General features: G+C 41.7%; 2 protein-coding genes across 9 annotated transcripts in view; both read right to left on the reverse strand.

The window, feature by feature from the left end:
• LOC134218497 (calmodulin-binding transcription activator 1) overlaps window positions 1-24,341 on the reverse strand; it is a 708,930-nt gene that overhangs the window by 560,719 nt on the left and 123,870 nt on the right. The gene's annotated exons all lie outside the window — the stretch shown is intronic.
• On the reverse strand, window positions 15,675-17,062 carry LOC134214742 (uncharacterized). The gene is made up of 4 exons (XM_062694066.1): window positions 16,753-17,062; window positions 16,560-16,694; window positions 16,323-16,484; window positions 15,675-16,171 (listed from the first exon to the last, which is right to left on the reverse strand). Exons 1-4 carry the CDS (start codon window positions 17,060-17,062, stop codon window positions 15,732-15,734), a joined length of 1,047 nt encoding a protein of 348 aa, XP_062550050.1. The 3' UTR covers window positions 15,675-15,731.

Below are 24,341 nucleotides of genomic sequence, written 5' to 3' on the forward strand. Positions count from 1 at the left end.
TTATACCGGGCAAACGCGTTCATTTAAACAAGGAATAATTTCCTCTTTGTTCCTTTATACCGGGCAAACCCGTCCATTTAAAGAAGGCATCATCTCCTCTGTCTGCCTTATACCGGGCAAACGCGTTCATTTAAACAAGGCATAATTTCCTCTGTGTGCCTTATACCGGCAAACCCGTCCATTTAAAGAAGGCATCATCTCCTCTGTCTGCCTTATACCGGGCAAACGCGTCCATTTAAAGAAGGCATCATCTCCTCTGTCTGCCTTATACCGGACAAACGCGTTCATTTAAACAAGGAATAATTTCCTCTTTGTTCCTTTATACCGGGCAAACCCGTCCATTTAAAGAAGGCATCATCTCCTCTGTCTGCCTTATACCGGGCAAACGCGTCCATTTAAAGAAGGCATCATCTTCTCTGTCTGCCTTATACCGGGCAAACGCGTCCATTTAAAGAAGGCATCATCTCCTCTGTCTGCCTTATACCGGGCAAACGCGTTCATTTAAACGAGGAATAATTTCCTCTGTATACCTTATACCGGGCAAACCCGTCCATTTAAAGAAGGCGTCATTTCCTCTGTCTGTTTTATACCAGGCAAACGCGTTCATTTAAACAAGGCATTATTTCCTCGGTGTGCCTTATACCGGGCAAACCCGTCCATTTAAAGAAGGCATCATCTCCTCTGTCTGCCTTATACCGGGCAAACACGTCCATTTAAAGAAGTCATTATCTCTCCTTTTCGCCTTATACCGGGCAAACGCGTTTATTTAAAAAAAATCATATTTACCCTGTATGCCTTATACCGGGCAAACTCGTTCATTAAAACAAGGCATCATCTCCTCTGTTCGCCTTATACCGGGAAAACGCGTTCTGTTGGAAAAAAGGATCTCTTACTCCATTTCGTAGAATAGTACTTTTCCAGGTCATAATGACAGGAATGACAGTTAAAGCTAATTAGAAGAAAAATCAAAACCGTTGGTTAAACTGGTTGGTTAAAAACTGTTGCGATTCATCGATATCTGTTGGTGTTAAACATAATAATAGAATACTATAGATTCTAAATGTTTTCGGGGTAATTGCCTTTCGGGGAAATGGATTTCGGGGTAGTGTCTCATTCGGGGTTATGAATTTTGGGGCACTGTCCCATTCGGGGTAGTGGCCTTCGGGTTAATGGCATTCGGGGTACTAGGATTCGGGGTACTGGGGTGGAGCCAATTTCTGGCGGTTAACTCATGCTGGCTATTGGCGCATATACGATAGCGCCTGGATGTGGAAGCGGCGGGTAGAAAATCAGCCACTGTCAATAATTCATTATTGTTCATTCATATGTATAATATATATAAACTTGAAATAATTATTTTTTTTTTTTTATTCCTTTCTTTATTTGGTAGGCACTCTGTGTTACTTAACCGCTACTGTGCCGAGATCTACTGTGGCATTCTGCTGCCAGAATCCACACAGAATCTATTTTAGATTCTCCATTATCATTGTTGTTGTCGTTGCCTGTCCATCTCATCGTGAGTCCATTGTGTCCGTTTGTTCATGTCGTCTATCCAATGATCGTTGCATTGTTCGGTTGCCATTTATCCGGGTAACGTTGGAGGAATGCCTCCGAGAAGAACAAGTTGTCAGTCGTCATCAGGCAGCCGTGACGGTAAGGCGCGTACCCCAAAACGCCACCGTATGGGCTGCGGATCCGGCGACTGACGAGGGTTTGGTAAAAAGGCCGGGAATCGAACCCATGACCATTCGCTTACAAAGCGAACGTGTAAACATCTACGCTACGGGACCCCCGAACTTGAAATAATGTCTAGTTCGGGGTACTGGCTCATTCGGGGTAGTGTCCCATTAGGGGTAATGGCATTCGGGGTAGTGACTCATTCGGGGTTGTGGCGTTCGGGGTAGTGGCCTTCGGGGTAATGGCATTATGGGTAATGGAATTATGGGTAGTGTCGTAGAGTCCCAGAAAACAAATGGCCTCGACCTTAGAGAGGATGGATGCTCACCTAATGCCCGTTTGCCTATGTCAAGGGAAAATTATATAATACTTAACTGGCGATTGAAAAATTTTACTTCTTACAACATAATTCATTTACAGTATTTACATAAATTATTTGCAAATCCATTCACGAATTTGCTGAATGCTACAAAAAATATGCGACCTTGTGATGATAGTGCCGTTCCTTTGCACGCCAGATATCCTAATCGCCCCCTCGAGTACTGCAAGCTGTACTCCTGGATTTTATCAAATATCATCCACAGGCTAAACATGTCGAAATACTGTTGGTATTCCCCGATGAAGGACTAATCAAGGGGTCGCAGTATGTTGAACAGAATGTGATCCCTCCGTATTTGGCACGCTCTAGTCTGTGCCCTTTCTTTTCGATCGGGTATATGCAGCCGGTAGGCAGTTCTTCATATTACCATATTATTAGCTTTTCTCGTAGCTATCCATGTACTCCTGCGCTTCAGCTATCACACTCTTCCTGCTGGTTTTACTTTCTGCAGTGGATTCGATTCTCGTCTGCCCTTGTTACATAGTACCGTTCTGTATTGCAACGGGTACAAGCCACTATCATTCTACTCTCGAAGTATTTTTCTCGTCTGTCACTCGCTGGCACTCCTCATCAAACCAACCATTTCGGTCGCGTAGCTGTGCACTGCAGTGTCTAACACTTTCTGCGCTGTTGTAGTCACAGTATTTTGGATGCTCTCCCACAGTCTGTAGCCGTCACCAGACCCGTTGGCATCTCTCATTCGCTCGTCCAGCTTTTGGCGGTTCTGTTCAGCAACTCTTTCAACTGCCGAGCGTTTGATATTGAAACGCATCGTTCTGTTGTTTCATGAATTCGTGATGCTCACGAATGTTCCATTAGGGATGTATGCCAACAAAGAAAGGCTTCGTTGGTAGTCTAACACTGTCACATTTATTAATTAACCCACAATTTCGTTATTAATCTTGATGCCAACAACAGTTCACTCCACCTTACCATCCGTCGGATACCAACGCCGTCACGGTCTGCCACGAAGAGACAGCAAGTCCTTTCCATCATGCACCTGGCAGATTCTCCCATTTCCCTCCGAGTTAAATTTTCCTGTCATACCCGGCGATATGGGCTGCACGTTCGAAGTGCACAACATAAAGATGGCATTATAAATGAGTGAACGAAGTTGTACAGAAAATTAGGCCTCGTTCTTACACCGGCGAGCTGCTAGCCACACAGAATCGATGTCACCTCAAACGGCAGGGACATCAGCTCGTCTCGTTCGAATTTACTTCAACTGAATTGTGCCACCAGCAGACCGTATTGGGGTTGCCAACTGGAAACACCCTCCAATAGCACTTCATGGATGGCGGTGGTAAATTTAGATGAACCCGACCTCCAGTTGGTAACGAGTTGGGCTTGGTAGTTCCCTTAAATAGGGCACAGTTCGACTTACTTTACAAGGCAATCGCTGCGAAACACAAGTACGCACCAGATTGTCGGTGTAAATAATTAAACAAACAACCAATAAATATCGTCGGCACGGTGGAACAACTACTCGCCTCGTAGACTCTTGTATTCCGGGTGGTTGTTGTGCATACAAATCGTTCCGTTGGTTGCATACAAATTTTGAATTCTAACCTTTGTCAAAATTAAATTACAGTAACGGCATTCATTTGCAACCAAATCCATATTTGCCTTGAAGTAGAAGATTTTAAAACTGGAAAACATAAATAAAGTTTCGCGGAGAATGTTTCACGTGCATGTAATTTGCCTTGAAAACAACCGCGACAGACGAAAAGTTGGCCTGGATGCATTTTCGTTTCCCGCGTCATCTTGTGAGCCCAGTAAAAAGGGTAGCGAAGCTAACTGTGTACAAAACAAAAGACAAACTATTTTTGGTATGTAGATTACGTGACTGGAGTGTAATATTTTTTCATTCAGCCTTTCTTAAAGTTGATTTCAAGCAAGATTAGTTTCAACTATAACATCTAACAAAAGCTTAATTCATTTTTATTGTTTAATTGAATTAAATAATTATTATAAAACCAATAAACAGATGATGAAAATCAAATATCCTATGAATAAATAAATAAATAGATAACTAATATACAGCTGAGGCTTCATGGATCGATATTGAGAAACCAATCATCTTGAGTAAATATGGAATTTTGTAATCACGAATATTGTTAAAAAGTTGTATAAAAAGGGCACGCACATCGATTGTTACAATAAATTATGTTTCTATTCTAGTTGTTAATCAAAACTTGAATTTAAAGTGAAATTATAGCCTTTTAGTAAAACTTTGCTGAACGATAATTCAAACAATACATGATTCGTATTAAAATGGCAAAACATAATAGTACTTAATTATTTATATTTTAACGTTGCCCTATTCCCAACGAAAATAAGTCGGTGTTAATGCCATTTAAAAGAAATATTGTAACGTCAGTAGTATCTACGGAATGCAATAATTTGCATCCTGATTGTCGCTGACACTAGTGATCACGATAACATTTCCACTTTCGTGTCAGGAATTTTTAATCCTCTTAACTTATCATCGTACACCGATCGCAACCAAAGGATTATTCCATTTTTTACTCCCCGTGCCGAGCATGGTACTTGTTGTTTGTACTCTCGCCTCCTATGCGTTGCTGTAGTAAGCCCTCCGGTAAAGCCAACAATAAAAATTATTGTCGCGAAATTAAATTTTATCTTTCACATTTCACCACCCCACTTTTCACGTACCAACGAAAAAAAAACAATAAAAGTTAAAGTCGTACCACCCAGTGAAGGCCGAATGCATACACATGTGGATTCTGGATGATCCGAACTATGGGTTAAAATACGCTCCTAGAATTCTGCAACACCAGCGAATAGTAGTAGTCAAACGGTTTCGCGAAGCCCAAGCCCATAGTTTCCCATGCTCACACGTAACCGAAGAAAAACATGGAAAAGAACGATAACTTGGAACGCGCGTATGGGAAAACGCCTGCCTTCCGGTTTGTTCTTCGAAACGAAAAGCCAAAAGGGTTGCTTTTCCACGCTCTCTGTCTCTAGATGTATGACCGAACAACAACCCTCCCACCCTGCTGTCTCCATTCATCGTTGGCTTTGGGCCCAGGCGCAGGGCACGAACGCAGTTAGTTATGTGGTTGAACGCGAAGGCGAGGGTGACTGCAATCCAGTGTGGCCCAGAGGGTGGGAGCTTCGACAGACGGGCAAGCCACAAAAAGCACTATAAAAATATTTAATAAAGAGCATCGCGAACTTTCAAGTTGTATTCCGGGCGCTTTCTTCTCTCCGCTGCGCCTGCAAGCTGAAATGGATTGGATACTGGAAGGGTTGAAGGGAACTCTCATAGCAAACGCCGAATATTTATAGTTGTAGCCTCTTTCGCGATTTCGCAGACCGTTTTCTTTGCTTACTCGCTGCGTTCTGTTTACTACGTCGACGTGTTTGCTGGATGGCAAATGGGCTTCGAAAATGGGGATAGGGAGCACGTATGCCACACTTCACATATGTATGCAACTCGTATGAATGGGGTGGAAAAAGGCTTTCGGCTTCAAAGGTAGCGGAGACTGGAAAGTGAATGAGTATGGGAATGTAGAGGAGAGTGGTTGATACTGAGAAAGAACACGAATAAACATATTTCGAAAATTTAAGTTTTTTCCCTTGTTGGGAGTTTCAATCACTTTGACCATTTGTTAGATCCTATTGTGATAATTTTTATTTAATTCATATGAACTCATTTTCATGGTCCACGATTTTTTTAAAATTTCCTTCGACCTAAACCTAAAGCTGATGAGCCAAATGCATTATAAAGTTATTATTAAAGTTTAACCGTTTTACTACGCAGTCTTTAAGGATTAAAACAAGATTTATATTTGTCCAACGTTTCGACACGGGGTTAGAAACGTGTCGAAACGTTGGACAAATATAAATCTTGTTTTAATCCTTAAAGACTGCGTAGCCGTTTTAAGTTAAAATAACAATAAACAGTCGATCATTCGAAAGTACGTTATTATTAAAGTAATGCATAATTGTTATAAATGATCGCTTTCAACCTTGGTACTAATCTCTTCGATAAAAGTTCTAAAGTAATATGAGTCAATTATCCAAAACTTTATATCAATGCAAAATTTGATTATTAGTTGATTGAACGGTTTGCATGGTAGCAACAGTAGCAAGGAACACTTTCCCATTGTTGATTACTTTCCCCTATGCTTTTCACCCTTGCCTGATGTTGAAATAGCGATTTGCATTTACGACTTGATGGTCATTACTTAAAGTTAGCATCGCTAATAGCTCGAGCTCCGAAAAGTATTGCATTCTCCTCGTTTTGGATATTGCTGAAGTAAATAGTTTTGTACTAACTTCTGATACCCAAAGTCAAGTACACCCTTTTGTAAAAAAAAACAAAAATCTTAGGAAATACGGTTTTGCCACCCTACAGGGTGAGCCTTTTCTACGACCAGTCTATGCCGTCCATTTAGAAACACTTTTATTTTGCCGAACGAGCCTGGCATAAATTTAATCCTTTCATAGCCTCTTCTTTTGAATGGTTGGCTGCTTGGTTGGTCGGTTGTTAACTTGGGTCGCGAAAAAATGACCATTACCATTACCGTTACCAATTCAACTTTCCATGCCCCTCCCGTTACTGTGGACTGATCCACTTTTCGGAATGTGCCCGACACTATTCTCTGGGTTTATAGCGCGAAGTACGACTTCAGCGGAGTGTCGACTTTTCGCGCATCATAATAAATGTGTTTAATCAGGAGATTTTTTCACGCTGGCATTGAAAGCGATGTTGCTGGGACATAGGTGAAGGCTCTATAATGCGCGTTTTATTTCGAAGCTTGGGAAATATTGAAAGTTACATTCATATATTTAAACAAATTTAATAACAAGAAGCGAAATAATAAATATCCCTGTTTTTTATTAAAAACAGTTTTCTGGTGTAAAAGGTTTGATTTTTCAAAAAATAACCCACAAAAGACAGGTCGAAAACTTTTATCTTTCATTGTTTTTATAAACTACATAGTAGGATATGAAAGTTAACTAAATAGCTTCTGTTTGTATTCATCAAATGAAATGTTGCAAATGAAATGTGTTTATGGAATTCGAAACCAATTGAATGACCATTGGTTTTTAATTCCAAATACTCATTTCATTTGACATTTGACCCATCGTTTTGATCACTATTTTCCACGAATACTTTTTTTAGAAGTTACTCTCACTGCTCATTCATAAAATCAGTTATCCGATGTTTCGTTATTTTGGAAACATAAAAGAAAAAACTCAAAGGTGCAACCCAATGGGCGTTCAAAGGTGAAGAAGGTCTACACAGTTGTATGTAATGAATTTGTTACTAGAAGATTGGATCCTGCGTTGCTCGATATTAGCAGTTTTCTTTTCAAAAGTCAAATACTGCAGCACCGTATTCTACATGAGCATGAGCATGATGACCGTGCTTTTCGTAGTTACTGCTCCGTGATTGACCAGAACAATCGCAATTGCACATGGAACTAATGAACCAACCTCAATGTGAACAGTCCGAGAGCTCTTGTATTTTAAATGGTCGATAACGGCGCTGACCACGTCCTCACGGTTTACCGGGAATGGCAAGGAATTGATGATGCAACCAATCGCCTACTGCAAGCCAAGAACACCTCTGCACTCGCCACAAGCTCATGCGAAGCTTTAAGGACAAGCATCTCAGCGTCCACGGAAAAAATGCATTAGTATTGGTGCAATTAAAATTATGTTTGTATGTGTGATCGCAAGATCCTCCACCAATACATGCACAATATGCATCTGTCAAACATTATTTACATTTCTTATCAAAGATCAATCCACCTATTAGAACCAAAACCCCTTATTTAAGACTACCCATGTACAAGTTAAATAATAGCCTATTTATGTTTTCGAACGAAAATCAGTCCATCTAGTTGAACAAGAGTGGGTGCAATAAATTATGTATTAGCAGTGGTTTCCTACCCGCCGCTGCTGGCATCCAGGCACTAACGTATATGCACAAATACCCAGCATAACAGCCTGAACTGTATATGGCGAAAGTCATCCAGCGCGGGTTTTCTCGGAAGCAGGAACTTTGTTCTTGTTCTATTTGGTACCAGTAATGCAGGAAAGTGTCGGCTACTACGCTTATCAAATACTGTTCCAATTAAGGTGTTTTATTTCAAGAAATTCCACCTTAGATACAATTCACCATACTGATTTCAGAAAGTTAACTCACAGTGTGCCGCTGTTAGCATGTTCGAATTTCATTGATAAAGCGCAACTTTGTGCAGCAAAACAAGATAACATCAACGGCAAAATATTCTTGACTTATCTGATCTGATTCATATGAAGAGATGATACCTATAAGAATACCAAATTGATCAATAAATGTGAAAAATCTGCCAGAGTGCCATGGATCAAATTAGTATTTTCGAACACTCAAACCGTTAGATATTGTTCGGAAGGCACTCAAGATGTCTTCCACACATATCAGCTGGGGAACAAATGATAATAATATAAGATAACGAAAAATAAATAAATTTCATACTTCATTCATTTTTATTTCGGCTTTATTTTAGAAACACCACTTAATACATTTCATATAAAAATCGCAACAGTACTATATTTTTATATGAGTGCCATTGTCCAATACCTTTTTGCCCAAAAGTTTGAAAAATTCAAACAGTTTCGAGGAAACGTTTTTTTGAAAAAAATCATCGTCATATTTGACCATAGTCTGCATGTTATCTGCAAGGTTGGTAGAATTAACAAAAAAAATTAAACACTTTTCTACCTTGCATGTATGTAACAGAGCTTGCACTTCAATGTTCAAGTTTTTTCCAACTGTAATGTTTCCGTCTTTCAGTCTGCACCCAAACTTATTAGAGGGTTTCGACATGATTACGGATATGTTGTCCTTTGATTCAATTTTTTTGATCAAAAGCACGGTAGTGCCGTCCTCAGAAATCGCTATAAAATAAAATTGATTATTTTCATCATTTAACCATAAAATATTCATATTACCATCCACAACACAACACAAGTATTGATGGCACGTGTCAACAAACATTCTACACTCTCCCATTTGAGAATCCGTTTGACCATTGAGGAAACGAAGGACCAGACCTACTATAGCCCTGTTGCTTTTTAAATAGTTCCACGTATTCGTCGCTTGAAGAATCATTTCACATTTTTTTAACTTGCTGGAATCTCTGCAACTCATAACTTCTGGCACATATTTTGTGAGGATCCGTCCCATAGCTATTCCTTCCATTTCTGTTATGGACAAACTGGATCTTAATAGCGATCTTGTGGCCTCTGTCAGCTTAAAAATAAATAAAAAAAATAGCATTGAATACATTTGTTCCATATGATTGGAATTGTTCTATCGATCTGAAGGTTTTTGGTTAAAATTCCACCAAACAATTTGAAAGATTTTGAATATATTTTAACTACTCTAAGGCTGCGAACCATTTAATTGATTCTTTTAGTTAGAGAAATAAACATCAACTGTCAAATTTTAACAAAAAGGTTAACGTGAACGGTTCACAGCCTAAGTGTTTGATATGGATTATATTTAGACCTGTTCACTTTATACAGTGCACCTTAATTTAATGATATTTCATTTGTTAGCAAATAATGACGGCAAAAATTATATCACGCTCTTAGGGAGCATGGCGGGTGTGGGCCCAAAAAACGTGACGATCCATGCAGCCAATTTGTAATGCCATATAAAAACGAGACTAATGGGAATGAAAATGCTCAATTGCTACGTTACATAATTTATGCGTCACAACTGTTTTCTCTTCATTTTTCTAATTTCAGACTGCTGTTTAACAAATGTGAATTTTCCAGTCATCAGTCAATGTAATATTTCATGATGAACCTATAGGTTTTTGAAGTTTTTCATCATGAATATACTTTCGTCTTTCAAATACGTACTCTCTATAACGTGAACAGTCGAGTCTTTCACTCGGTTTTTTACTCGGTTTAAGGGATTAACGTGATTTAAATTTACGCGATTTAGGGATTTACGTGGTTTAAGGTCACGCATGGTTTAAGGTCACGCATGGTTTAAGGTCACGCAATTTTTTTCACGCATGCTGCGACGCAGCAAAGCTGAAAAAATAAAAATGACAGTTGTGCGTTGCTTCCGTATCGAATGGTGTGCTCTTGAAAACGCGAGTACTTTGAAAATTGGATTCCGTCAGGAGTGACCTTAAATTACCGCGACACAACCGCGTAAAACCGTCCCCAGTGTATAAATACATACTAATAAATTACCTCGTATTTTGATTCAATCGTAGAATAATCGTAAGCCATGCTTACAGAATTTTCGAATGCATTAACTGCTTCTTCGCCGTAGTCGTGTTCTTCTTCTACACATTGCGTGGCTTTTCGGCGGGAAAATCCAGGTTTACTCGCAGCTTGTTTCGTTCGTGTCAGTTTTTTTTGCTTTTCTAAGATCATTTTTCTCATGTAATACCCTGGCTTATCACCAGTGAACAAATGCATGTAATTATCCTGCCACGAGAACCCATCATTGTGCTGCAGTACGGTTATGAAAACTCGCCGCTGGTATGAGCCACGACTCATCGTGTCGACTCGTTTTCCAACATTGTACTTACTGAGTCTACAGTACAAGTTTTCCACCCTGTTGGTAAATTTTTGTAATTATTTTTCTATTCAAATATTAGTGTTGCAGCCCAAATTAGTCGCGGTTAGTCAACGACTAAGGGGTCGTACACTTATTACGTGAGCATTTTTTCTGGTCGACCCCTCTCCCCATGTAAGATTTTTTTATACAAATGAAATTGTATTTATATGGTGCGTACGAAAACGAAAACCTCCCATAAGTGCTTACGTAATATGTGTACGACCCGTAACCAGCATATTGCGCCACAAATTATTTCAAATTCCAGTTCATAAACTATTTCGAACACTACACGAAGTTTCATCGCCCTGTCCACACAGCACTAATCTCCTTAGGGTATCTATTTCAAACATTACACGAACTGTAACCGCCCTGCCGAATTAACTCCCCAGAAGAACTATTTAAAACACTATAAGAACTGGCATCATCCTGCCAACAGAACAGATCACCCAAGGGAAGCTATTTCAAACATATAAGAAATGTCACCAATCGATTGCATGACAGTAGTGAAGGTCGTTGTCCCGGCAAAGATCATGGTTGCAGGTAGAGATAGAAGTAGTCCTACTGCTGTTGGTGATGAGGCAGTACTGGATGGGGATGTGTTTGTAGTTGTTGAAGATTTTCTTCAAATTGGAACGCTTGTGACAAAGGCGATTACTGTGAAGTTAAAAGACGTATTGCTGCTGCGATTAGGGCCTTTTACGAATTACGTAACCAGCTTATTTTAAATAAACAAAACAGAAAATATTGCGAATCGTATAAAATACGGCAACCTTCAGTGGGCTGGTCACTTAGTGTGAAAGTCTAAAGAATGAATAGCGAAACCCAGATAGAGACCGACGATTTCGAGGAAGGTCACGAACAATCTGACTGCACGTGCTGGAATTGGACCTAGAGACCTTGACCGTTCGGGGAAACTGGAAGAACATCGCCCAAGATCAACGATTATGGAGCTCTGTGATAGGTTAGGCATAGGTGTAGTCATCCAGGTGCCTAGGAAGGTTCGAACTGTCACCGTCCTGCCGGTTGAACTTATCTGCCCAGATGATATGTGTCGAGTACTAAAGAACTGTCAACGCCCTGCCGATTAAACTGACCTTCCCAGAAGATCAATTTTAAATTCTATAAGAACTGTCACCGAACGGTCAAATGTTTAATGGATCACAGAGAAGAAAATTTTACTATAGTACTTTGAAGGCCAAATATGCTACTTACAAGTTGCTTGTCCTATTTTCGCTTATGAATTCAGCTTTTGCGGCAGTTTTCTCGACAATTACCAGGAACTTGTTCCATATTCCTGCCTTGTCTAGTTCCGTAATCAAATTATCATCGTTTTCTGTATCTCCTTCTTTAATTGTGCAAAAGTAATCACGACATTGCGTATGGTTACCAAACGCATGGAAAGGGGCGTTTCGGATATCGTACCTCAAGCCTTCTATATCCTTTCCTGAGGTGTTCTCGGCGCAATGCTTGATTGCGGCTCTAATTCCTCTCGTGGTTCTCTCTATACATCTATTTACAACAACAGTATATTGCTTGGGACATTTGATCTACAAAAATGTATAGTATTTAGTGAAAACATTATAGTAAGAAATATTTATTCATTCTGACAGATTTTATCGCACGATAACACCTCGTTAAAAGTGTTTGTTCTCAGTAATGCGCTTACCGATTTATTATGCATTTTAATGCACTTAGGGCCAGAACGTTCTTGAATTCAGGTCATCAGATCCACAATTATGTTTGGTGTTTTACACCAAGCTAAGGACATCCTGCCCAGTTCAAGGATATCAAATGATTATGTGGAAATATTTGTCATGCCTCACAGTGATATTCTAGATGACGCGAAACATTCTGAACTTTAGGTCGTAGGGACTACTCAGTAACGGCCTTCAAAATGTTCATGACATCTGTCAAAAGTATTCCCAACAAATACTCAAATGCCTGTGAAGATATGTGACACCAATCTTGCTGCATTCCAACAAACTGTTGGACATGCAAAACGTTCTTGAGTTCAGGTCGTCAGATCTACGGTCTGCGTAATGCGTATTTCAAACTTAGGTCATTCGGCTTGACCAGGCTACAGCTTTTCTTCAATTCCTGGAGGAACTTCCGGAGGAATTTGTGGAGGAACTTCCGGAGGAATTCCTGGAGGAACTTCCGGAGGAATTCCTTGAGGAACTTCCGGAGGAATTCCTTGAGGAACTTCCGGAGGAATTCCTTGAGGAACTTCCGGAGGAATTCCTGGAGGAATTCCTGGAGGAACTCCCGGAGGAATTCCTGGAGGAACTTCCGGAGGAATTCCTGGAGGAACTTCCGGAGGAATTCCTGGAGGAACTTCCGGAGGAATTGCTGGAGGAATTCTTGGAGGAACTTCCGGAGGAATTCCTGGAGGAACTTCCGGAGGAATTCCTGGAGGAACTTCCTGGAGGAACTTCCTGGAGGAACTTCCTGGAGGAACTTCTGGAGGAATTTCTGGAGGAACTTCCGGAGGAATTCCTGGAGGAACTTCCGGAGGAATTCCTGGAGGAACTTCCGGAGGAATTCCTGGAGGAACTTCCGGAGGAATTCCTGGAGAAACTTCCGGAGGAATTCCTGGAGGAACTTCCGGAGGAATTCCTGGAGGAACATCCAGAGGAATTCCATGGAGGAACTTCCGGAGGAATTCCTGGAAAAACTTCCGGAGGAATTGGTGGAGGAACTTACGGAGGTATTCCTGGAGGAACTTTTGGGGGAATTCTTGGAGAAACTTTTGCAGGAATTCCTGGAGTAACTTCTGGAGGAATTCCTGGAAGAATTCTTGGAAGAACTTCTGCAGGAATTCTTGGAGTAACTTCTGGAGAAATTTCTGGAGGAATTCTTGGAGGAACTTCTAGAGGAATTCCTGAAGGAACTTCCGGAAATGGAAATGGAAAAACACAGACATTTTTGTAGCTAATGAACGCGGGGAGGTACCTAGGGAAAAAGAAAATCCTACTAATCCCTTTGAAAAAAGCCTAAGGTTATGAAAATTGGTAAGCGCATTCTGAGCACTTTGAACAAGATGAGTGACGTCCCGGCCTTATAAGGGATAAACTCAAAATCCGCTGTTTAATTTTATTACCGTAGTGTCTATAACTTACCTCTCGTAACTTTTTGCCCATACTCTTCATTACGTGATTACAGCACAGTTGATGTCGTATATCCGGTCCAAAATCGCAGCTATTTTTTAGGCGAGCAACTGTTGTTGAGTCCCCGTCAGTGACAACGGTAGTGAATTTAATTCCTTTCTTTTTGAGGGCCTCGAAACCTTCAATTATGATCGCAGGTTCCATACCTCCAGATGCTCCCTTGTAGTTCCTGTAGCATTTGTGGTTGAGTACGGGTAGCTTGTTCTTAGTTCTCGCCAAATTCAGGTTACATGCGTAGCATCGCTTATTTTTACAGCCAACATAGCAAACTTTTTTCGTCCTTGTTGCAATTATCGCAGCACAACCGGAAGCCGAATTATACCGATGGCCGTTGCTTCGTTGTCCCCATGAACCATCTAAGGCGGCACACGACTCCACATACTGCTCGGCCATGGCTGTATCTCCTTGTTGATTCATTTCCTTTAAAACACATGCCTTTTCTCCTTCGATTGCTCGATCTAGCGAATCTTCCAAAGCTTTTTCAAGCACGCTGTCCATTGCAACCTCATCTTTGATGAATGCATTTCTCGTCATAAATGGTATGTTTAAAAAGGAAAATAATTCGTGTGCTTGGGTGTACGTACTTCCACTGCACAAAATACCCCAGCTAATACTTCGTCGCAGCCGTAGCTTCGAACTAGGCTGCTCGGACGATCCTTTAAACATTTCTCCACAAACGTTGCATTTTAAATAAATTGTGGATACCATAGCGCGGAAATTTTCCTGGAATGGCCTCAGTACCCCCACACATATCTGAGAATGCGTTGCTTGCGCCAATGTAATCCATTTGATGAAATAGTCATACTCGATGACCCGGCGACCACTAATAAGGTTTTCACAAGGTTTTTCGTAAGGTATTTTCACCTTCGCATATGAATCAGCATCAATGGCTTGGAATCTAAACATGAGAAAGTAATGTGAATACTACTGCATAATCATAGAGGGTAAGCGCACCCATTGTGGTGGAAGAAGGTCTTTTGTTTAATTATTTTGTTGTTGTTTTACTCTACGACATTTCAATATACACATGTCTTTACAAAAAACTGAATTACAAGTTGAACGCGTCCCATACTGTGTACAAAAAAAAATACAAGAACTATGCTTGTTGTACTTCTAATGAACGTTTGAAATTTGTTATTATTATTTAGTGGATCCTCCATTTGATAGTAAAATGGCTCATATGACCCTGCCACCTACTCTATCTACTCTTTTGAGGACAGAAAATATGTGTTCCAAATTTAGTGAAAATCGGTCAAGGGGTTCGTAAGTATACTGGCTGTGCATGTGCTAAGACAAGACAAGACAATCGGTCAAGCGGTTCGTAAGTTACACAGAATTGTAAGTTGACTAAACAATACCCAGTTATGCTGCATTCATACATACATACATACAAATGTTGGGTTTTATGTACATAAATTACCTTCTAACAATCAATTCCAATGGGTGTTCAGATATTTGAACTCGTATTTCTCGAAATCAAAAAATAAATTCAAATAGGTTCAGTCTGACATAATGTCGACCAACATTAGTAGAAAAAATATTTTAAGCTCTTTTTAGTGGAATGTATTCAACCGTCTAAGACGAGTTTAGTACACCCGATTCTTTTTTTACACGGGAGATGCGTGCCGTGTGAAAAAAATCCATATAAAAATAATCCGTGTTATTTCAAGAAACCGTGCAAAAAAATCCGTGTTATTTCGAGAATCCGTGTAAAAAAGCCGTGTAAAAAAAGAATCGCGTGTACTCTCCATTGAACATTAGTAGAGTTCACACCGAAATTAGTATTTGAACAGCTATGGTACTTGTGGCAAAACTGATTAGAAATATAATAACACTTTTAGCTTTTTAAACAATGTTACCGAAGTAGAACGCTTTCACTACATCATGTCTTTATTAACTTTATTTAAATAATCATTAATAATAGTACATCCACCACTGGCACACTTACCCTAACGTTCCTTATTCTATACCTCTTTACTGAAATATGTTTGGACACCTTTCGTAGCACTTTTTTTCCAGGACGCAATGTGCATTTCGATTTGTTGATAAATCGACAAGTGGCTTTCATGTTGCGAAGCGTACCGTAAACCTTCTTCATCGATACGGCCTCACTTGATTCCTCAACCGACATACGTTCGATGTTCGTGCTATATGCTGGTTTGGTGGCCACGGTATCCCATTTCAGACATGCAGCACAGTAGCAGTCTAGACCTGTGTTGCACACTTTCCCCGCAGGTAGACCAGGAATTTCCACTATTAGGGTACTTGAACGAACCAGATTGATATTCTGAGGTGTTGTTTTATGCGTTCCAACAGTTGAACGGTCCGTTCCACTCGCACAACCTACAGGAAAGTAGTTAAGAATGATATTATAAATTATTTAAATATTACGTAACGCGAATTATGTTTAGTAAAATGTGTTTAAATATAGATCATAAATATAAGCATTATTATATACAGATTGAAATTCATATTGACAAAAAATAAAGCCTACCAAATGTACTTAGGGGTCCTAATACTGGCATGGAGCCAACAGTTAATTCCTGGGTAGTGCTACTGTCGTGTCCGTCGAATGTGGTATGCAATCCTGTGGCCGACGTGTCCGTCGAATGTGGGATATAATCATGTGGCCGCGCAGATGATTCAAATCGGGGTTCTGAGAATTGATAAAGAAACACGTACCACTTGGTATGATTTTAAAGTGAAACGCGCAACTAAAATTAAATCTTACCAAATGAAACCGGTCGTTCCTCTCCCAATACCGGGAATACTCCTAATGATGGCCCATCTAACTCCTGTCGCAATGCCATTGGATCTAACGGAAGAGCGGAAAGCGGTGCAGATGTGGATGACGAAAAACAGGAATCTGTACAGAAAACACATTATGCACTTACCATTATTAAAATCTGATCTGATGTGCTTACCTGACAGCATCAGCGATTCATTCAGCAGCATTGGACGAACTGCGGAGCTCGGCTGGATTTCCGTTTCAGGCATCGGTATTTCTGGCAATGGTGATGGCTCCGGAGGCAGCGGAAAAACATTCTCCGGCACAGCGATCGGTGCTGTCGGTTGTGTGACATCCTGCACTACTGAATTTGATTGATATACCTCTTGGACGGTCCTCCACGGATCCTGAAAGGTCCAGGCTAGTGGATCATCGATATTCACCTTGATTTTCTTCTGTGCCTCACGCTGCCGGGCAGCTGCACGTCTTTTGCACGGACGACCCATTTTACTGATTGCAGTACTTTTCCACTTTTGTTTTGTTTACACTTTTGACTGATTGAAACGAGCGTGGCAGGGTGGCCAGCACTCTGGTTTGTAATAATTTGATGGCAAAAAATATGAAAATATTCAGAATCAAAACGCGTTTTCTTAGCTGTTTATAGCATTTACGTATATTTTCGATGATCAATGTATTTTGAAATTCAATATTGTTGATGTATAAAGCTTTTCCTATGATGTTAGGATATTTTAAATGAAATTATTTGGAGCAAATCTGCCCTCACTGAAACATGACCCATTTTACCAACACTATTGCAACAAAACGGGAGACTGGCTATACTTGCATATTCGTCCCAAACTTAACAGATCTAGCATGATTAAGTCTTTTAAGCGATCACAGGCAGTGAAGCTAAAAAATGAAAAATTTAATTTCAGTTTTGGCAGTGAAGAAAATAAATAGGCACTAATTGATTTAATTACAGCATAAATCAAGTGAATTTTGGAAGTGATTGATAGCCTAGAAGCATGCGCTTGCTGAATTTTTATTCTCATTGTCATCAGAATAGTGATAGTGGTCCAAATTAATGATTTTCTTTTGCCCTTCCGTGCGGGAGGTTGCAGCGATGGAGTGATGGTGAATTGATAACATCATTTCAATTCGCACTAATCAGACGAAATAATAATTCGATCGGGAGAAATTGGTGTTATTATCAAAGATGTAACATCTCTGAAGTTCAAATATAATACATAATGCAGATTTATAGTAGGTAAGTCGCTCAAATTGAGACTTAATTTTGTTACTCGATCTTGCAGTGAAATTTTTGCATGTATGCGTAGTGTAAAAAAGGGCAAGGGTGGTGAAGGGAGCGATTCCATTTTGACTGCCATTATTGGACTCTGAAATGCTTGTCCTTAAAACAAAAACACAATCAAACGAACCCTAAATATTTAAATTACCGACCGCACTAACAGAACACAATTTTCGATGACCGACCGATGGTTCTACTAATCGCACAAAGTAGAACATAATTTTTGATTACAGACCGATCGTTCTGCTTATTGAAGAAATAACCACTGGACGCGGAATCTTCACTTTCTTATTATTGTCGGCGTAGCACCAAATTAAAATTCGGAAGTATGGACTTCCGAGCTAAACTTTGTTCCAAAGTTTTATCTGTCAAACTGAATAAAGCTTCTTTGGGTGAATACATTGTACTTCCGGAGACGGGTATTTTGCTTGTATCTTCTTCGGAAAATCTGTCTTCGGTACAAAATGTCTACTAACTCTGTACCGGATAGACAATAATTTACGCAACCGCATATAGCAGAACACAATTTCGTCCGTCGGCCGGTCATTCTGCTAACCGTACAAAGCAGACCAAATTTTCGAAGACCGGATGATCATTCTGCTTACTGAAGAAAACACGAATGAACGCGAACTGTATTTTCACTTTCGATTTTCGTTTCGAACTTAATTTAATCAAAATATAATGATGTCTATACGTTCACACTGCTTAATAAATGTTAAACTGCGATGCAACAATAGAAGAAATGAAAACAGTAATAAAAGTAATAAAATAAAAGGGTGAATGATACTTAGCTTTTCCAAACAAAAGATAAAAGATACAAGTTTTCCAGGAATACGAGCACCAGTTTAGCTAGGTATACTATGAACTCCGCAGTTGCTAACATCCGAAGCACTAACGTTGGAATCTCCGGAGAAAAATTTCATAAGTCGCCGGCAGTGTTGGTAAAAACTCAAATTCTCAAATCTCATCCACGATTCAAATCAAGCGCGATGCAACTCTCATCCGACTCATGGCCCAGAGAATCGTCCACTATTCAACTCGCGATTTACATCATTGCGTGATTTTTGCATGTTCTTATTAGTTAAATCCATCGGAATAACTTTCTTTGCTTAAAACAATGGATAACAAATTCATACATAAACATAAAATGTGCTTCGATTGGGTATAGACACTTTTTGAAACGAAACCATGTTTCGGCAAATGAGCGAAACGATGCGATTCTGCGTGAAAAACTCATCCGCGATGCTCTCCATACAGAATCGCAAGCGATTCAGCTCGCGCATGAGGCTTCGGTGAGTGAGATTTGAGCATGATTCTACCAACACTGGACTCGCAAGATTCTCTAATAATCTACATTTACTCCAGTAATCTGGTCTTGAAACACTAAAATAACTGGCTAGACCGCTATCCCTTCCCTAGCACCATCGTTTCTCTCCATCTACTCACATGCAGGCTTGTAAAATGTCATCTGCATGTCATTTGACTAATTTGCTCATTACTTTCTATAGAATCCAAATTTATTCCATAATTTTTGATGTACTCATAACGCTTGAGTAGGGCTATTGTCCAAGAATACATTACTCTAAATATAACATCTGAGGTTGAAGAGTGAAAACTCTTCAAAATGTCTTGTGTCATTTGACATAATGTCATTTGAATGACATTTATACAGAGTATACGTAAAGGCTATATGTTCGCTCCAAAAACGAACTTTTTATAGGAGAGCCATAGTGTTATGCGTGCGTGTTTTTTTTTTCTTCCTAAGCAATGGAGCGGGAATCTTCTCAACAGACATCCTGGGTTGACCAGGAAGTGCGGGGTTAGGGATCACCGAGGGAGGCAGGACTACATCCCCGACCCGCTAAACCGTTTCCATTGTCGCCAAGCCCATAGTCCCTTCGGTACAACCAGAAAGTAATGCTTCAAAGGGGGGCCAGTGCACAACGCACCCTCGAGGTTAGCTGCGTGTCCTTGCAGCACCGAACATCGTAACTCGCTTTTTTAGAAGAACACCGTGGTATCGTGCCAGGGCATTGCCGGCTTTCCAGGTGACCTTACCACGCCCTATGTCCTCGGAAGGTGGGAAGGGTCGACTTCGCGCCTGCTTCCCTCTGCACGACTGGTATCAAGAATGCTGATGCCGCGTGCACCCCAAATTGACCTCTCTGCGATAGGGCCTATTCGCAAACATACAGAGGAACTTGCCTATGCCTGCCCCAGCCTTGACGAGGACCCCTTTCCGTCCTAGGGCTCGGAACCCGCCCGGTCGACCGACGCCGGGAAAAGCGACGATACCATGTTGTTCTTCACGCGGCCACTTGTTCGATAAAAGGATCGAGTTCGACCACAGGGCACCGGTATGACCCATGAAGCCGACTCCGAACCCTTGGACCACCTCTTATTTGCGCCTGAACTAGCCATCCTTGAGTCCACGCGCCACCTTCTGTGTAGCTCCGAGACGATTTGGGCGATAGCCGATAAAACGGCGTTCCAGCCAACTTCATCTTTACACATCCTCCGAGCTAGGTTGTCCGGGGTAATGTCCAGACCACATGTGGCAAGCATGTGGTCACGCATTGCGCGAAAACGTGAGCACACAAACAACACGTGTTCCGCCGTTTCCTCTAAACCTGCGCACACCAAACACTCGGGCGAGGCCGAGCAAGCCAGCTGCGTTACCTGCACTTTGATTTTGCAGCACGCTTAAACGCCGGGCTCATCGAACCCCCATAGGGTGCTTGCTGTTCGCAGCTTTGCTAGAACAAATCAAACAATTGGGAGGGTTCGTGCAGCATTGTACCTTATGTCCCTCCAATCCGCAGCGTCGGCAGAGATTGCTTCTGTCAGAGCCTTTGCAGTCCCATTGCTTGTGCCCCGGTTCCAGGCACTTGAAGCAAACTTCGGGTTGCTCGTATATGCCCACAGGGCATACCGACCATCCCACCTTGACGCTCCCTAACTTGACTACCTTGGAGGCGTCCGCTGCAGATAGCCGAGCCAATGCTACCTGCGTCCCTGCCGGACCTTTCCGTAGCCGTACAGCTGCGGTGGGCATCTTTACTTCACACTGTCGCCGCAGGGCCGTGACGAGCTCTTCGACTTCGGTGATCTCGTCCAGGTCTTTAACCCTTAGATTCACCTCCGTCGTGAGTGCCCTCACCTTGACCGTCTCGCCTAGGACTTCCTCCGCCAACTTCTTGTAGAAGGCGCCCTTTTGCGAGACGCCCCGCTTCAGCTCGAGGATCATCTCGCCCATCCGGGTATGTCTTATTCGACGTACGTCGGCGCCGAGTTCACCGAGCTTGACGTCACTCCTCATCGCCTTCAAAACGTCCGAGTACTTAGCCTCATCCACCGTGATGACTAGAGCATCGCCCCTGGAGCGATTGGCGCCTACCCTAGACTTACCCTAGACATTCGCCTGGGCCCTTGACGTCTTCGGTTTTTCTCTTGTTCTTGACCAGGGTCCAGGAGGCATCATCCCCCTCTATTTCCCTGGTCTGGGGCGGCTGAGAGCTCTCAGCCTGCCGTAACCCCTTACCACCGTCTTTCCTGGGTGGACGGACCTTTCCAGGTCCTTCCTCCCCCGGTTTTGGAGGTACCTGGCCGGGGTTCAGCTTCCCAGCCCCACTACCCTTGTTATGGGTAGTAACCCTCCGCGTTTTGGAGCTCATCCCCTGAAGACTGTCTCCTCCGTTGGAGCAGTCACCCTCGACGTGCCCGCGAATACTTGAGCCTCAGTCTGGGTAGACTTTGGCACCACCGTCTTCGCTGGCACGCCCTCGGTCGATTCGACCCTGCCCAAATCCGCGAATTCTTGAGCCTCCGTCTGGGTAGACCTCGACTCCACAGATTTCACGGGTTCGCACTTGGCCGTCGACGACCGCCGTTTCCAGCTTGGCGTCCAACATCGACTTTCGAAGTTTCAGCAAGCTCCTCTTGAGGTCCTTACTGATATTATGCTTCGATGACGCAAAGTCGATGATGGCGTCCAGCTGTTCCGTCGCCACCTCGAAGGCCGAAAGCCCATCGCGTTTGCGGTTCATCGCCTCCACAAGCCATGGGCCGTCAATAACCTCTACCGGCGTTTTTTTAGCCGAGAGGAAGGTTAAGTGACCCACGCTGGCGCTGCGCACTGAGCTGCCGACTATTGCCTCTGGCCTCCTAGGCGGAGACCTGAACAACCCACCTCTTGCGAAGAGGTTGTCGCCTACACTACTACCACTAATTGAAGAATTGACTTGGTTTTCCATTTTGGTCCCACGAGTTGCTCGGGAAAAGAGGTCCACCACGCCAGAGCCCAGCATGACGCGGTAAGGGACAATTACTGTGGAGGGTGCTCAGGTACCCCACAGGCTCCGTTAAAGGCCTAGCTAATTAATTTTCCCCCCATGCATCCCCTCGGCATGGGTCGCTTGACGCCTCGAGATTAGGGGATAGGGACATGGTCCCGGTCTAACTCGCAGAGGCCATGGGGAGGGGTCGTCAAGCCCTTGGACAAAGTCCCTGCTGCCCCCAATGTGTGTATGTATGTGTGTATGTGTGTGTATGTGTGTGCGCAAAATAATCTCACTCATTTTTTAGGCACTTATCCTTAACCGATTTGCTCGCAACAAGTTGCATTATTTCATATTGAAAATTGGCCCAATCGGACTATGGGCTTCGGAATTACGGCCAAAATATATTTTTTTACACGAAAAATTCTCATTCACTTTTTAGGGACTTACTCTTAGCTGATTAACTCGCAACAAGTTGCATTCGACGCACAATATTGTCCCATTGTTTCGTATTGAAAATTGGACAGATCGGACTATGGGTTTCGAAGTTATGGCCAAAATTCATTTTTTACATGAGAAACACATACAAAATTCTCACTCATTTTTCAGGCACTTATTTTCAACGGATTTGCTCGCAACAAGTTGCATTCGACGCGGAATCGTGTCCCATTGTTTCGTATTGAAAATTCAGCTATGAAAATATGAGCTCAGAATTTATGGCCAAAATACTTTTTTTTGCCTTTTTGCCTTTCTCGTATACAAAGTATACGTCAAGGCTATATGTTCGCTCCAAAAATGAACTTTTTATAGGAGTCCCGGAAAGCCAACACTATGGCTTTACCGATACCGATCAACTCAGCTCGACGAAATGAGGTGATGTCTGTGTGTGAAAAAAAATCTCACTCACTTTTTAGGCCTTACTCTTGGTTGATTTACTCGCAAAAAGTTGCATTCGACGTAGAATCTTGTCCAATTGTTTCGTATTGAAAAATGGACAGATCGGACTATGGGTTTCGAAGTTATGGTCAAAATTCATTTTTTACATAAGAAACACATACAAAATAAAACTAATTTTTCAGCCACTTATCTTTAACAGATTTGCTCGCATCAAGTTGCATTCGACGCGGAATCTTGTCCCATTGTTTCGTATTGAAAATTGGCGAAATCGGACTATGGGACTCGGAGTTATGGCCAAAATTAATTTAAAAAAAATCTCACTCATTTCTAGGCATTTACCCTCAACCGATTTGCTCGCAACATTTTGCTGCATTTGATGCAGAATCCAGTCCCATTATTGTTGAAAATTGGCCGGATCGAACTATGGGCTCAGAAGTTATGGCCAAAATACTTTTTTTTTCACCAAATGTGCGTAGAAACTACTCACTCGAAAAAAAACGAGAAAGGAACCATCACCGCTAGGTGGATTAATCTGGTTTTGCCTTTCTCGTATACTAAGTATACGGTAAAGGCTATATGATCGCTCCAAAAACAAACTTTTTATAGAAGGCCCGGAGACCCATAGTGTTATATACCAATCGACTCAGTTCGACGAATTGAGGTGATGTCTGTGTGTGTGTGTGTGTGTGTGTATGTGTGTGTGTATGTGTGTGTGTGTGTGTGCGCAAAACTACTCATTAAAATGTCACTCATTTTCGGGCACTTTTCCTTAACCGATTTGCTCGCAACAAGTTGCATTCGACGCAGAATCCTGTCCCATTGTTTCCTATTTGGAATTGGCCAGATCGGACTATGGGATCGAAAGTTATGGCCAAAATACAAATTCATACGAAAAAATCGCGTAAAAAAAGTCATTCATTTTTCGGGCACTTATCTTCAAAAGATTTGAGCGCAACAAGTTGCATTCGACGCAGAATCTTGTCTCATTGTTTCCTATTTGCAATTGGCCAGATCGGACTATGGGATCGAAAGTTATGGCCAAAATACAAATTCATACGTAAAAATCGCGTAAAAAATGTCGCTCATTTTTCGGGCACTTATCTTTAACCGATTTGCTCGCAACAAGTTGCATTCGCTGCAGAATCCTGTCCCATTATTTCCTATTTGAAATTGGCTAGATCGGACTATGGGATCGAAAGTTATGGCCAAAATACAAATTCATACGTAAAAATCGCGTAAAAATGTCACTCATTTTTTTGGCACTTATCCTTAACCGATTTGCTCGCAACAAGTTGCATTCGC

Source organism: Armigeres subalbatus, chromosome 2 (genome assembly GCF_024139115.2).
Source record: "Armigeres subalbatus isolate Guangzhou_Male chromosome 2, GZ_Asu_2, whole genome shotgun sequence".
Classification (NCBI taxonomy): domain Eukaryota; kingdom Metazoa; phylum Arthropoda; class Insecta; order Diptera; family Culicidae; genus Armigeres; species Armigeres subalbatus.